The following is a 12,886-nucleotide window of genomic DNA, read 5'->3' on the forward strand; positions in this document are numbered from 1 at the left end:
CGCATGAGGTGGCCAAAGTATTGGAGTTTCAGCTTCAGCATCAGTCCTTCTAATGAACACCCAGGATTGATCTCCTCCAGAATGGACTGGTTGGATCTCCTTGCAGTCCAAGGGACTCTCAAGAGTCTTCTCTAGCACCACAGTTGAAAAGCATCAATTCTTCGGCGATCAGCTTTATTCACAGTCCAACTCTCACATCCATACATGACCACGGGAAAAACCATAGCCTTGACTAGACGGATCGTGGTTGGCAAAGTTATGTCTCTGCTTTTTAATATACTATCTAGGTTGGTCATAACTTTCCTTCCAAGGAGTAAGCGTCTTTTTATTTCATGGCTGCAATCAGCACCCACAGTGATTTTGGAGCCCAAAAAAATAAAGCCTGACACTGTTTCCACTGTTTCCCCATCTATTTCCCATGAAGTGATGGGACCAGATGCCATGATCTTTGTTATCTGAATGTTGAGCTTCAAGCCAACCTTTTCACTCTCCTCTTTCACTTTCATCAAGAGGCTTTTTAGTTCCTCTTCACTTTCTGCCATAAGGGTGGTGCCATCTGCATATCTGAGGTTTACTCTTGACTTAAACCTTGAAGATGGAGCAAAATGAACTTGAGAGTGATTGGGGTCAACTTCACTCATTCCACTCCAAAAATTCAGTTCAGATTCTAACTAGCAATTGTTAGTGAAATCTTCATAACATTCCATCTTCCTCATCCTGAACATGCTATTTCTTCATTTATTCATGTCGTCTATTATCTCTTCCTGTTAAGTTTTATGGTTTTCTTCCTATAAGTTTTGATATCTCTAATATCAAAAGTTTATTCATAGATATTTAATGGATTTGGGTTTTCAAAAGAAAATCTATTTAATTTGCTATTTTGTTGGATTATGTTCCCTAATCAGTACACAGAAAGTGATTGACACTTGTTTGTTCAATTTTAAGTCCTACTAGTTGTAAAGTTTTCCAAATGATTCATTTGGACTCTCAAGGCAGATTAATTATATTGCTAAGAAGATATGAGTTCTCTGCACCTTCATCCCAAACATACAAATATATTTATTCCACAGAAAACAGTACATGCTGCCTGAGGGGTTAAGAGCCTAGTTGTTTCAAATAGTTTCTCAGTGAACTGTTTGACAAACTGTACTGCATCACCCTGAAAACTCTCCCACCTCCATCATATTTCTCTCCTACATTCTCTTTTTGATTCCCTCTATTTGATTCGTCCACTAATCCCTGTAAGCACAGAGTCTAAGAAGTCCTTAAAATTTCTTGTCTGCTCATGGCACTCATTTTTATTCTGTGTGCACGTACAATATTTGACATCAGAAAACAACCAAAATCAGGCAGAGGAAATAGTACCCAAGTTTAATCTTGAAAAACAGAAAAACTACAATGGGTGAGATTTATACATTTGCAGTTTTTTCCCTGAGGGCAACCTCAAATCCAGCACAAGATAGGGGACAGTCTCGCTAACTTGATGTGTCAATGGACAGAGTTCAGGCGGAGGAAATCCTTGAGGAGGAAATCTTGATAGACGGGAAGCAGTAGAAGGGTTTAACTCAAGTCTGGATATAAAAGCCATCACAACTCTGGTTGACGGTTCAGCTTTTGCATGCACAGGAAGATCCCAAAACCCCAGGAAAAAGAAGCAGTTGGAAATATAAGGAAATGATATTCATTTCCATTAACTGAGATAACCGTTCACCCTAAGGGAAGCAGAATATGGATGTGGGTCCAGCCAGACCGCACTCATTCTCCATCCACAGTCCAAGTCATGCAAGGCCTCACTACCAACCTCTTTGTACGACCCTGAGAGGTTCCCTGTGTCCTTTCGCAATCAGTCCCTCAACCCCCCAAGGCAATCACTGATCTGCTTTCAGTCACTATAGATGAGTTTTGCTTGCTCTACGATTTACTATGAATAGAATAATCAAGTATATACCATATAGTATTCCACTATGTAAAAACATAACAATTATTTTTCATCCATTCACTTACTGATAGCTGCTGAAGTTAATTCAGGAATGAGCTATTATGAATAAAGCTACTATGATCATTTGTGTACAAAGTTTCACAGAATGTGCTTTCATTTCTCCTGGATAAATACCCCAAAGGTAGGATTGCTTGGAGATACGTATTAAACCTATGTTTAAGTTTATAAGAAAGTGCCAAACTATACTTTCCAAAGAGATTGTATCCTTCTAAAGTCCTACCAGCAATTCTTAACAGTGGCTCCACATTCGAGCCAAAACCTGGTACTGTGAGACTCTCATCTTTTAACTATTCCAATGGATGTGCAGTGACATATCATTGTGCTTTCACTTTACAGTTACCTGATGCACCTGTGCTTAGTACATGTCCTTGCGGTAATGTTCCTTTTCCAAGTTTGGTGATAGTTTTCATTATGAATGGATGTTGGATTTTATCCTATGTAAATTATGCCTTTGGGCTTCCCTTGTAGCTCAGTTGATAAAGAATCTGCCTGCAATGCAGGAGACCTGGGTTCAATCCCTGGGTTGGGAACATCCCCTGGAGAAGGAAACGGCAACCCATTCTAGTACTCTTGCCTAGAGAATCCCATGGACAGAGGAGTCTGGCAGGCTGCACAGTCCATGGAGTCACAACAGTCAGACACAACTTAGCACTAAACCACCCAGTTATGCCTTAATTATACTGTTTTTTTAAAAAAACAAACCCAGCATCTAAAAGCATACTTAACAGTGAGACACTGAGTACTTTCCTCCTATGACAGAGGACAGGCGAGGCCGTTTGTTCCCATCACCTCTATTCATCAGCATCCTCATAGTCTCCGCTTTCATGTAATAAAGAATGAAAAAATGGGCAAAAAAAATAAAGACTGGGAAGGAAGAAGTGAAACTGTTGTTATTCACATATGACATGATTTACACAGAAAATTCTAAGGAATCAATGAAAAAAAAGATACCAGAAGAAATAAGTGAATTTAGGAAGGCCTTAAGATACCAGGTTGATACAGAATCAAGTGTATATCCTGGTTTCTTTCTTGAATACAGAGTTGGTTAAAAATTTTAAAATAAAGTTAACTGACCATATGTTTACATGACAATCTCTATAGAAAATTCTAGGGAATTTACAAAAAGTGACTAGAATTAGTAAGTGAGTTTAGGAAGGTTGCACAATAAAAAATAAACCATGTCAATAAATAATTGGTAACTGAAAAAGAAAAATCAACAATACCATTTGGATGGTTCTTCTAACTACTTGCTTAAGAAGAATTTGAGATACCAGACTCTCTGAATTTACTCTTTCCCTCATGAACCCTTCTGACTTTTTTATCTCCTAAATATCTTGAGCACTTACCCATCCATCACCACAGCCAATCTAGTAACTTCATTAGTGCAACAATCTCCCAACTATCTCTAGTTGTCAGCTTTTCTTGCCACTGGCTATACTGCAACCAGAGTGATATGTCTAAAATACAAGTTTCATGATACTTGTGTAAATAAATCCTTAGGCCAGTACAACCTTACCTCACATCAAAAGCACCTGATGATCTATTGCACTACTCATATCTCATAGCTGACCCATCTTCTCTTCCGGCTCTATAGTCCAGCCATAGGTGTTAAGGTTTTTTCCAGTTCCTCAAATGCAACAATCCTCTCTCTTCACTGTGGAACTTTGTATATGCTACTGATTCTCTCTGAAATACTTCTCTGCACCCCAGATCCCTCTGCCATTTCCACCGCAAATGAAACCAGGAGAGAAAAAAAAAAAATTTACAAAGATCTATCCTCTGGCAGACTACTGAAGAGGCTTATTCAAAAGGTAATAAGAGTTGAATTGAGGTACACAGTAGAAACAGATGGAACGTGAGAGAAATACTGGAAGAACATGACAGAAAATAAAAGCAAGCATTTCAGCAATCATGTTGTACTAAAACATGGCGTGTTGAAATAAATTATTCTCAATGTGACTGCTATATTTCCTCAAACTGGATAAAATAATTCAAGAATACTGAGTTATGATAAAATTAACTCAAATAGTAGACTAAATTATTTTCTATGAATCATTTCTTACTTAATTAACAGCCCACTGGGTTAGAGCAGTGGTTTTCAAAATGTGGTCCCTTGAACTAGCAGCACTAGCATTATAGCGGAATTTGTTTGAAGTGTGAATTACTGAGCTCCACCTCAGACTTTTTGAATCAGAAATTCTAAGCACAGGGTCCAGAAATCCTGAACTGTGAAAAGCTTTCAGGTGTTTCTGATATAGCTTCAAATTTCAAAGTCACAAGGTTACGGGATATGGAAACAGTAGTAAACCAGTAAAATACCATAACCATAATAAAACTATCATCAGAAGGATGAAAGTGCAGAAAGAATAAGTTAAGAATTATCGATTTAGTCCACTCTTTGCCTCACTGAAAGGCACTATAATTCACTCTGGGGAAGAAAAATAGTAAATATATTACCCTTGAGGCAAGTAATATAAGACTCAAGGCTCTGATGAAATCATGCTGATAAAGGCCACCAAGGTACAATACCATTAAGTGTGTATGAAATTAAATCATGGATAATGATTTATAGCCATTTACTCATTATTTTGCCCTCTCATTCAATACATATTTACTGAACAAAATTATTATATAAGACATTATGCTAACAGCTAAAGCTGTGATAAATAGGTTTTAAATGAAAGCAGAAGAAATTTCAAAATTCAAAGCCTTTAAGTAATTTTGTTTGCTGCACTGGAACTCGCTGCCAGGGAAGATTCTAAAGCAAAGGTTACTCAATTATGATTCTGTATTTCCACATATAATTCTATAATCAAATGCTAAGCGCTTTTTTAGTTTATCACTTAAATTGATATCAGTAGCTATGTGCTTAGACAATATTAATTCTGATCCCCTAAAGTGAATATATATATAGTGTGTATATGTGTGTGTGTGTGTGTATATATATGCAACATACATTTATACACATACATGTATGCTGCTGCTGCTGCTGCTAAGTCACTTCAGTCGTGTCTGACTCTGTGTGACCCCATAGATGGAAGCCCACCAGGCTCCCCCATCCCTGGGATTCTCCAGGCAAGAACACTGGAGTGGGTTGCCATTTCCTTCTCCAATGTGTGAAAGTGAAAAGTGAAAGTGAAGTCACTCAGTCGTGTCTGACCCTTAGCAACCCCACGGACTGCAGCCTACCAGGCTCCTCCATCCATGGGATTTTCTAGGCAATATAACATAAATAAGCCTTAAGACGAAAAAACTGTTAACTAATAAGAATTGACAACAATTCATTTTTTAGGAATATTACCAAATTCCTTTTGATCACTGCTGGTAATTTTATGGCATGATCACCCCCTCTCCTCAGTATGTTCATTTTTATAAGTCCTGTGTATCTATATCATTATCTCTTGGGAAGCAATACTTTTCAGTAGAGAAATAATGGCTTTGGAGTCAGATAAATATGACTTCAAATCCTTTCTCAGCTACTTGATTATCTATGTAATTAAACAAGTTTTGTAAGCCTCAGTTTTTCATCTTCAGGAAAATTTTAATAACAATTTCATAAGATTAGTGTGAGAATTTGGTTTACTAACAAGTCCACAATAGATGTTTCATAAATGTTACACCCTTACTTCTTTTCTTTTTGAAAATGGCATTTTTCTCCTTCAGTCTGTTAATTATCCTCAAAGTCTTGATACACTTCATACTGACAATCAGAAATGGGACAATAATGAGATTTGTCCTCTAAAGGCTCCTCCTCAGACATGTTTTCCCATTACACTGATTCTTCTGAATATTTAAACACTGAAGTTGTACTGCTGTGAAAAGACCTTCAGGGGGAGTTAAGAGATTCTAGTCTAATTTCATTAATGCCAGAATGTAGCTTACCCTGGTGGCTCAGACAATAAAGAATCTGCCTGAAATGTAAGAGACCCAGGTTCAGTCTCTGCGTGGGGAAGATACACTGGAAAAGGAAATGAAAACCCACTCCAGTAATCTGACTGGAAAATCACATGGAGAGAGGAGCCTGGTGGGCTACAGTCCGCGGGCTCGCAAAAAGTCAGACACAACTGAGCGACTAACATTCTTTTTCAGCTTGGGCTTTATTTCTTTTATGTCCTTGGATTGGGGTATTTCTCATGAAAATTAAAGGTGATAGACAAAATAATTTGTTCTCTTCTTTGAAACTGTATGATTCTAAGCTGGGGGGGAGCGGCATGGGGAGTGGTAGAATTCTTTTGGATCATCAGCAACTGGCCCCTGGGAATGTATCTTATTTCAGAAGGAATGCTCAAGATAGAAAAGCAAAACAAACTAAGAAAAAGTGTGTGTGTTAATGCTCAGTCGTGTCTGACTCTTTGCGACCCCATGGACTGTAACCCACCAGGCTCCTCTGTCCATGGAATTCTCCAGGCAAGAATACTGGAATGGGTTGCCATTCCCTTCTCCAGGGGATCTTCCCAATCCAGGGATCAAAACCAACTCTCCTGCATTACAGGCAGATTCTTTACAACTGAGCCACCAAGAAAAAGTAGGAGACAGCAAAAAGACCAACCTAGCTCAAAGTATCTCTGCTTCCTCACATTCATCCTGCTGTAATTTTATTAGAGTAGAAATGTCTTCTTGTATATAAATTTATGTGACAGAATTTTAACTTCCTGTAATACATATGGTCTCACATATAAGTCTTCTGGAACACTTTCTTAGTGACCATGGTGGTTAAGTATTGATAGTTGATCTCTTTCTCCTGTTTTCTAATCACTTCTTCAATCTATCTAAAGACAGGCTTATATTTAGAAAGTCTGACCGAGTGTCAGCAAGATCAAGTAAGAATTATCTATTTTTTAAAATATCAATATTAAAATAAATAAATCTCAATATTGAACATTGTAGTAGATACCTTTCAGGTATTTGCCTGGTTAACAATTTATCTTTCTGTGAAAGGTGGCATTACTGTCATTTCTCCTCACTTCTATTATCACGTGCATTTATTTATTAAGAAATAACATTGTTTCTCCCAGGCCCTTGGAGCAGACCAAGTCATCTGTTCAAGTCAAGAAAGTATGAGAAAAGTTTGTTTCTATTTCAGTTCAGTACAAAAGGATTTATTTCCACTGAGACTAACTGGATCTTGCTTTATTTCATCCACATTATCTTCATAGATTTTCACATAAAATCAGTAAGCAAAGCCAAGAAAAAGTAATATTTAACATTTCATATTTACTTCCCATTTACCATTCAGTCAGACACCCAGGACCTAACCATGAGAGGAAATGAGAACAAGAGATAGAAAGAAACACTACTTTTCTCAAAAGAGTAGTCCTTCTATTAATAAGGCCTTACAAACTGATTTCTAAAACTCTGATTTAGAGAACCATTTCTTCAGCCACTCCAGTATACAAAACATTTCCTTCCAAACAGTCATTCTCCTTTACTAATCAAAAGGATATCATATTCTTTTATGAAAAACCCCCACTGTATAAACACATAAATTTAGAAAGAATTCACTATTTCTGTTATTCATCACATGATATCTTCTATTTCTATCATGTGATCTTTCTAATAAAAAGAATCATTACTGCACTTACTATGGAATTAGTTAACAATCTAAGGAACTTAATGCCCAAGAACTGTAGACCTTTGAAATTTAACCTCTGTCATTTGGAAGCATCTCCTATGAATCTTTGTAATTGGAAAATTTACAGTTAACAAATTAAGAATTTTGTTCAGAAATAGCTTGCCATGAATGCCACAAAAACTAATTTCCTCTTAATACAGTCTGATTTATGAAAGACTCAAGATACATTAATATTTTAAGTATTTACTTCAAAATTTTAATGCTAACATTATAACTTTTATGCCCAATATTTCTCTCAAAGAAGTATGAATTAGGTTTGCCATTCAGTTGTCTAAGACATATAGAGAAAGAAACAGGCATTTGATCAGTAGACTGACTTATGATCATGAAAGCCTAAAGGAAATACCCTAACAGATTAAAACATCAAGAAACTGAAGTTCGAGGATAAAGAATTACCTCTAATCATTCAAATTAAATTAAAAAAAAAATCACAAAATCAGTGGACAATGTAAATCAGAAAGAACCTAGTATAAAGACAGAAAAACTGCAATGATAATGAAAGACAACAGCTTAAACTTACTGGGTTATCTGTGGAATCGTCAGTCAACTGCAAACCAAAATAGTCACGCTCAGTCAAATCAAGATGCTTGAAGACTATATCCAACAGAACTTGCCCCTGATCATGTTTCTGGAAGAAAAACAAAAAGGAAATCAAACTCACAGGTGATATATTTACAGATTGTTAAACCTCTTGGACTCTTCTCTCATAATAAGTTGGCAACTATTTTCAGGCCAATGACTTGGTTGAGCGTAACGACTCCATACATTACACAGTAGTTAAAAAAGTCTGACTCAAGGCAAACTGGTTCAAAGAGTATATAATAAAAATGAAGATCTATGGAGAACTTTGCAAATGTCTTCTGCTTTCAGGTTATTCAGTTCAGTTGCTCAGTCGTGTCTGATTTGCAACCACATGGACTGCAGCATGCCAGGCTTCCATGTCCATCACCAACTCCTGTAGCATACTCAAACTTATGTCCATCGCGTCAGTGATGCCATCCAACGATCTCATCCGTTGTCATCCCCTTCTCCTCCTGCCTTCAATCTTTCCCAGCATCAGGTTCTTTTCAAATGACTCAGCTCTTCGCATTAGGTGGTCAAAGTATTGGAGTTTCAGCTTCAACATCAGTCCTTCCAATGAACACTCAGGACTGATTTCCTTTAAGATTGCCTGGTTGGATCTCCCTGAAGTTAAAGGGACTCTCATCTCAAGACTCTTCTCCAGCACCACAGTTCAAAAACATCAATTCTTCAGTGCTCAGCTTTCTTTATAGTCCAGCTCTCATATCCATACATGACTACAGGAAAAACTATAACTTTGAGTAGACGGACCTTTGTTGGCAAAATAATGTCTCTGCTTTTTAATATGCCGTCTAGGTTGGTTATAGCTTTTCTTTCAAGGAGTAAGTGTCTTTTAATTTCATGTCTGCTGGCACCATCTGCAGTGATTCTGGAGCCGAAGAAAAGAAAGTCTCTCACGGTTTCCATCATTTCCCCATCTACTTGCCATGAAGTGATGGGACCAGATGCCATGATCTTAGTTTTCTGAATGTTGAGTTTTAAGCCAGCATTTTCACTCTCCTTTTTCACTTGAATCAAGAGGCTCTTTAGTTCCTCTTCACTGTCTGCCATAAGGGTGGTATCATCTGCATATCTGAGGTTATTGCTATTTCTCCCTGCAATCTTGATTCTAGTTCATCCTTCATCCAGTCCAGCATTTCACAAGATGTACTCTGCATGTAAATTAAATAAGCAGGATGACAATATACAGCCTTGACTTACTCCTTTCCCAATTTGGAAGCAGTTCATTGTTCCATGTCTGGTTCTAACTGCTACTTCTTGACCTGCATACAGATTTCTCAGAAGGCAGGTAACGTGGTCAGGTATTCCCATCTCTTGAATTTTCCACAGTTTGTTGTGATCCACACACTCAAAGGTTTTAGCGTAGTCAATGAAGCAGCTGTTTTTCTGGCATTCTGCTTTTTCAATGATCCAACACATGTTGGCAATTTGATCTCTGGTTCCTCTGCCTTTTCTAAATCCAGCCTGAAAATGCAGAAGTTCCCAGTTCACGTACTATTAAAGCCTGGCTTGGAGAATTTTGAACATTACTTTGCTAGCATGTGAGATGAGTGCACTTACATAGTAGTCTGAACATTCTTTGGCATTGCCTTTCTTTGGGACTGGAAGGAAAACTGACCTTTTCCAGTCCTGTGGCCACTGCTAGGTTTTCCAGATTTGCTTGCAAATTTAGTGCAGCACTTATACAAAATCATCTTTTAGAATTTGAAACAGCTCAACTGGAATTCCATCACCTCCACTAGCTTTGTTCGTAGTGATGTTTCCTAAAGCCCACTTGAATTTGCATTCCAGGATGTCTGGCTCTAGGTGAGTGATCACACCATCGTGATTATCTGGGTCATGAAGATCTCTGTTGTATAGTTCTCCTGTGTATTCTTGCCATCTCTTCTTAATATCTTGCACTTCTGTTAGGTCCTTAACGTTTCTGTCCTTTACTGGGCCCATCTTTGCGTGAAATGTTTCCTCTGTAGCTCTAATTTTCTTGAAGAGATCTCTAGTGTTACCCATTCTATTTTCCTTTACTTCTCTGCATTGACCACTGAGGAAGGCTTTCTTATCTCTCCTTGCTATTCTTCAAAACTCTGCATTCAGATAGATATATCTTTCCTATTCTCCTTTGCCTTTCACTTCTCTTCTTTTCTCAGCTATTTTTGTAAGGCCTCCTCAGATAACCATTTGGCTTTTTGGCATTTCTTCTTCTTGGGGATGGTTTTGGTCATGCCTCCTGTACAATGTCACGAACCTCCGTCCACAGTTCTTCAGTCTATCTATCAGATTTAATACCTTGAATCTATTGGTCACTTCCACTGTATAATCATAAGGGATTTGATTTAGGTTGTACCTGAATGGCCTAGTGGTTTTCCCTATTTTCTTCAATTAAATTCTGAATTTTTCAAGAAGGAGTTCATGATCTGAACCACAGTCAGTTCCTTGTCTTATTTTTGCTGACTGTATAGTGCTTCTCCATGTTTGGCTGCAAAGAATATAATCAATCTGATTTTGGTATTGACCATCTGGTGATGTCCATGTGTAGAGGCATCTCTTGTGTTGTTAGAAGAAGACGCTTGCTATGACCAGTGTGTTCTCTTGGCAAAACTCTATTATAACTCTATATATTTCCCCTGCTTCATTTTGAGTGCAAAGTCAAACTTGCCTGTTACTCCAGGTATCTCTTGACTTCCTACTTTTGCATTCAAGCCCTCTCTGATGAAGAAGACATCTTTTTTTTTGGTTTTAGTTTAGAAGGTCTTGTAGGTCTTCATAGAACTGTTCAACTTCCACTTCTTCAGCATTAGTGGTTGGGGCATAGACTTGGATTACTGTGATACTGAATGATTTGCCTTGGAAACAAAGAGAGATCATTCTGTTGTTTTGAGACTACACCGAAGTACTGCATTTTGGACTCTCTCATTGATTATGAGGACTACTCCATTTCTTCTAAGGGATTATGGCCCATAGGAGTAGATATAATGGTCATCTGAATTAAATTCACCCATTCCAGTCCATTTTAGTTCGTTGATTCCTAAAATGTCAATGTTCACTCTTGCATTCTCCTGTTTGACCACTTCTAATTTACCTTGATTCATGGACCTAACATTCCAGGTTCCTATATAATATTGTTCTTTACAGCATCAGACTTTACTTCCATCACCAACCACATCCACAACCGGGTATTGGTTTTGCTTTGACTCAGCCTCTTCATTCTTTCTGGAGCTATTTCTCTACTCTTCTCCAGTAGCATATTCCGCACCTACCAACCTGGGGAGTTCATTTTTCAGTGTCATATCTTTTTGCCTTTTCATACTCTTCATGGGATTCTTAAGTCAAGAATATCAGAGTGGTTTGCCATTCCCTTCTCCAGTGGACCATGTTTTGTCAGAACTCTTCACCACGACCCATCCGTCTCAGGTGACCCTACACGCCATGGCTCATAGTTTCATTGAGTTAGACAAGGTTGTGATTCAAGTAAACAGTTTGGTTAGTTTTCTGTAACTGTCTCTAAGACTAATTGAACATTACTGTTTTTAAAAAGCTAATAAGGTGAGTCTAATGCACTTATCTAGAAAAAAGACAGAGTAGATGCATTTTTCCCTATACCGCCACCGGAGTGAAAACAACAAACAACAACAACAAAAGGAAGATAAAAAATTTTTTTAACTCTGAAAGAAAAGAAGTAGCAAGCAGCAGGGCTAGGGAACGCCTTGTGTTTTCAAGTTTCTTTTTACTGAAATAACATTCCCACAATGCAAAAGTAACCATTTATGAGTATGCACTTTTGGGAATTCCCTGATGGTTCTGTTATTGAAAATCTGCCTGATAAGGCAGGGGACATTGGAAGGACTGATGTTGAAGCTGAAACTCCAATACTTTGGCCACCTGATGCAAAGACCTGACTCACTGGAAAAGACACTGATGCTGGCAAAGATTGATGGCAGGAGGACGAGGGGACAACAGAGGATGAGATGGTTGGATGGCATCACTGACTCGATGGACATGGGTTTGGGTGAACTCCAGGAGTTGGTGATGGACAGGGAGGCCTGGCGTGCTGCAGTTCATGGGGTCGCAAAGAGTTGGACATGACTGAGCTACTGAACTGAACAGGTTCGATTTCTGGTCTGCAAAGCTTCCAAATACCATGGGACAACTAAGCCTACCCATGATAACTACTGAGCCCGCAGGCTCTACAGCCTGTGCTGTGCTGTGCAATTAGAAAAGCGATTGCAATAACAAGCCTGTGCACCTCAACAAAGAGTAGCCTCTGCTCCAACTAGAGAAAGCCTGCATGCAGCAACAAAGACCTAGTGAAGCCAAAAATAAACAAAGTAAATAATAACAAATAAATAAAAGTGTGCAATTTGTTGCATTACTATAGTCACAGTATTGTACAACCATCATTTCTACCTAGTATCAAAACATTTCCATCAACACTGAAAGAAGACCATATCCATTAAACAGTATCTCTTATCCTAGCCCTGGCAACCACTCATCTGCTGTCTCTATGGATTTACTTATTGTGAATATTTCATGTAAATGGAACTTAACAATATGTGACCTTTTTTATCTGGTTCCTTTCACTCAGCACTGTTTTCAAGGTTCCATGCTGTACTACATAATCACATTTAAATCCTTTTTATGGTTAAATAATATCCCATTATATGGATACATAACAGTTT

General features: G+C 38.0%; 1 protein-coding gene across 4 annotated transcripts in view; it reads right to left on the reverse strand.

Moving 5' to 3' along the window:
- PTPN4 (protein tyrosine phosphatase non-receptor type 4) overlaps positions 1–12,886 on the reverse strand; it is a 201,382-nt gene that overhangs the window by 118,120 nt on the left and 70,376 nt on the right. For all 4 annotated transcript variants that reach the window (XM_055398840.2, XM_055398841.2, XM_055398842.2 and 1 more), the window contains exon 3: positions 8,152–8,259. In XM_055398840.2, the coding sequence (XP_055254815.2) occupies positions 8,152–8,259 (108 nt within the window). The remainder of the gene's footprint in view (positions 1–8,151; positions 8,260–12,886) is intronic.

The sequence above is a fragment of the Moschus berezovskii genome, chromosome 2 (assembly GCF_049115385.1).
Source record: "Moschus berezovskii isolate FMDL1 chromosome 2, NW_MosBer_1.0, whole genome shotgun sequence".
Classification (NCBI taxonomy): domain Eukaryota; kingdom Metazoa; phylum Chordata; class Mammalia; order Artiodactyla; family Moschidae; genus Moschus; species Moschus berezovskii.